General features: G+C 33.1%; 1 protein-coding gene across 1 annotated transcript in view; it reads right to left on the bottom strand.

Moving 5' to 3' along the window:
- The window catches only part of LOC137626925 (neuroligin-4, X-linked-like), a 67,126-nt gene extending 66,424 nt beyond the window's left edge, over nt 1-702 (bottom strand). Inside the window, exon 1 of the mRNA XM_068357910.1 lies at nt 249-702. Within this exon, the coding sequence (XP_068214011.1) occupies nt 249-702 (454 nt within the window). The remainder of the gene's footprint in view (nt 1-248) is intronic.
- Nucleotides 703-4,073: the final 3,371 nt, after the last annotated feature.

Genomic DNA, 4,073 nt, shown 5'->3' with positions numbered 1-4,073 from the left:
TCACCAGGTTAAGGTATCTACATTCAGAAATGGAAGAAATGCCTGTCAGTGAGGATGATTCTATTCTAGTTATCAGAGGAATAGTGATTCAGTTTTTAAAAGGGAGTTACCATTGAGATGATAATGAATGAATAAATGAATAAATGATACCGTATGGAACATGTAGATGGCTGAATATTTAATCTACTGATACATTGAATAAATTGATGAATAAATGAAATAAATAGACATAAATGAGTGACTCTGACCTTTAGGAGGGACGTAGATATTCAGGTAGAGACAATCCTCACTCTGTCTCTTCAACGCCGGCTGGTACTTTCTCAGACGGTCGTACCTCTCCTTCGTCTTCCTAGTGAGGGCCTCTGTCTCATTAGACAGATCTGGGAATCTCTGCGGACATGAAGGACCGAAGTGGGTGGCTTCATGAACGCCCACCCATTGTGATAGCGCCCGCGTCGGGCTGAAGCGGTTGGCTCCTATGGGCGGCGTGGCGTATGGGATACCCAGGTAAGTTGCTACCTGTAATTTGTCGTCAGTTACCTGTCGGTAGACGCCACGGAGCTGTCTGTACTTGGTGGATATGGCGGGAGTCTTTGGAGGGCCTTGGCAAGAGGTCAGGTCACATAGAATGGCGAAGTTTATCAAGACGGTCAATGAAAAAACTTTGGTTTGTTTACCTGGAGCAACGTTCCCGAGTTTCATTGTTCACTTGGTTCTAACAAGAAGGACTCTAGGAGTCATAAACGGTTTTGAAGTTTCTCAATTATAAAACGTTTTCTGAAATTTTTTTACTCTCTTCTAGGTGTTATTATCCTTATGCACGTGGTACTTTCCCATAAAATCGACTTCATCAATTATTTCCAACTTTCAATTTATCCAATTTCATATAACTATTTTCATGTAAATATTGAATCTAATAAAATCATCAGTACTCCACAATACTTACTTCTCTGTAGTTAAAATCCATCATATATTTTGTGAATTCTTCTATAATTTGAAAGATTTTACAAAAATACCGTTATTCGAACAAATAATTTTTTTTCGTATTTGTTACAAAAAAAAAAAAATTTCAAATGCTGTATTAACATACAAAATTCCTAAATAATTTAGTGATGGTTTTTAACTTAATATGTAGATAATAAGAATTAAAATAATATCTAATTAATATATTTTTTCATATCATTGCCAAATATATTCCATATTAATCAAATGGGACATAATTGCCTTTCCTTATAATCAAATTCATACGAGTTCCATCATACGTTTCAAAATTAATCACAGAAGCATGAAAAGCATCAACGATCTATCAAAAAATATTTCACTTTAACTCTTCAAATCCAACGTCACAGTGGCACACAGTTCAAGAGCTCATGAGATCGACCACTTGGCGCCTTCACTGCCAACGCAACACTGACTGACACAGGTTCGTCTGTTGGCTGAACAACTGAGCAGAGGGTAAGTTGCCTCAGTTGCGTCTAGTGGGCTCTCTTGATGTGGCATCGGTTGGGGATTTTATTAAAGAATATTTTCTCTATTTTATTTCTATCTCAGAATGAAACTCTCTCTCTCTCTCTCTCTCTCTCTCTCTCTCTCTCTCTCTCCATCATCAATTGTCATTCGCTAAATAATAGTTATTTCAGTTTCGACACTGACATGATCAAAGTTTAATTTTAGGTAACAAACTATTACTGTAATTTTTTTTTTTTTGTCTTAGATGTTTTAATTTTTGTTTCGGAAAGCACAGAATTACAAACACACACAATAAGAGAAGTTTACAAACATCTACATACGCAATAGACTCCCGTAGATATATATATATATATATATATATGTATATACTATATTTATATATAATTGTGTATATATATGTGTGTGTATAAATAAATGTACATATATATATATATATATATGTATATATATATATATATATATGTGTGTGTGTGTGTATGTGTATATATAAATGAACAAATATATATATATATATATATATATATACATATATAGTATATATATATATGTGTGTGTGTGTGTGTGATGTGCGTGTGTATTTCTGCATGTGTCTACGTTTGCATTTATATATATATTATATCCATATAAATTTCAGAGTTATAGTGTTAAATGGCTACTTGTAAACATCAATATAAATATATTTATTCGCGTTTTTGATTATCCATTAGTGAATGTATATGTATGTAATGTATATTCCAAAAAACCCTTTCCTATTTCACACCCAGTATACACAGCGAAATACACCTCAAAGTCACTCATTCAAACCGCCTTTTTTCCATTAGACCAAGACACAAACAATCGTAAACTCGATCCAAAATATTCGAAGACAAATTCTTTCCCCAGATATGGGGGAAAGGTATTGCCCTGGAAATTGCTCCTGTTCCGGGATATTGCTCTCTCTCGATATATTGCTCTCTTGGACAATGTTGAATACAATTGCTAGTCGTTGGCTGTTTGTTTCTGAAGGAGTTGGACGAGTTTCTCCACAGAGTCTCTGTTCTTTACTGGCTACGGCAACCCTTGTATGAAGAGAGAGAGAGAGCAGAGAGAGAGAGAGAGAGAGAGAGAGAGAGAGAGAGCTGCAAATCTTTTTATATATCCTTAAATCTGAATATACAGTTGATTGGTAAAGAAAATTAATCGCCTTATATAGTAAAAGAAATATGCCTAAATTGACATTTAATATATTAAAGTAAAATTTTTCTTAGTATTTATTACTCAATAATTTCTTAGTTCCAAAGTACAAATTCTATATAGGGCACCAGCCACCCGTTGAGATACTACCGCTAGAGAGTTATGGGGTCTTTTACTGACCAGACAGTACTCATTGGATCCTTTTCTCTGGTTACGGTTAATTTTTCCTTTGCCTAAACAACTACACTGAATTGGAGAAGAAGAAGAAGAAGAAGAAGAAGAAGAAGAAGAAGAAAGTCTACTTGCTCTTTTTCTAAAACTCTTTCATTTCATCTATTCAATTTTCAATTAAAATTCCAAAAATTGATAGGGAAAATAAGCAACTTCTATTGAATTACCCTCTTTATTCAAAACTGGGTCAAGCTAGATTTGGAAAAGAAATCTCGGACATACTTTTACAAATTTTTTGCTAATGCTGTAACTTTTCGAAATGGATTTTAAGACCAAATTTTGTAAGCAACGTATACGACCTCTCTCTCTCTCTCTCTCTCTCTCTCTCTCTCTCTCTCTCTCTCTCTCATAGGCACAAGGCAATTTCTGTAAACTCAATAAGCACTGCAACTCGAGATTATAAGTCATGCTTAAAACACTTTGCAATGTTGAAACCAATAGACATTATTTGCATAATTTGGTAATCTACTTCTTGCTTGAAGACAGTAAAGTTTTCAGGATTGCGATGAATTACTTGAAATATTTCCATCAAAATTTCAACTCCTTGTTATATATTATTTTCTTACTTGATAGTAAACATCCTTCATCATGAGTTCCATAACCCTTTTCTCTTTCTCACATAGTAATATTCAAATTATTCTGATGTGTTTTTATAGTCCTTATCTTTCTGAATCATTCGACTCTTAATGTTTTTAAATTTTCATTTCAATTCATAATTTTGCAATGTTGAATTCACACAAAAAATCAATTCTAGGGACTGGCTGACACTGATTAATCACAAAAAAACACTTTTGTCACAACTGATGCAAAAAAAAGATGAAATGACAGAAATATAACTATTGCAAATTGCTTATTTGTTTAGGCACAGTTTTTAATTCTAGGAATTAAATCCTTATGATCTTATTTCTATATAGAAAAATATACATTTGAAACCTATTGATAATAACCTTTAGAAACATCTTTGTATTGCGTATCTTTTAGGTTCGGAGTCAATATCGTCACTGAAACTCCAAAACTAAAATTAGCTTTTATTGAATTTTTTGCTTACGATTTTTTATTATTGTTTATTTAATTTTATGTTTCCCGATACCCAGTTCTATTTCGCCCCCCCCCCCCAAAAAAAAAGAAAACATATATATTAAGATGCAGGAATTAGTGAGAGATGTTTTAAATAAATAGATAAAAAAAAACTATGAGCC

Source organism: Palaemon carinicauda, chromosome 34, assembly GCF_036898095.1.
Source record: "Palaemon carinicauda isolate YSFRI2023 chromosome 34, ASM3689809v2, whole genome shotgun sequence".
In the NCBI taxonomy this organism is placed as follows: Eukaryota; Metazoa; Arthropoda; class Malacostraca; order Decapoda; family Palaemonidae; genus Palaemon; species Palaemon carinicauda.
Note: the sequence above shows the minus strand (reverse complement) of the source record. Positions and strands in the feature narration are given on the sequence as shown.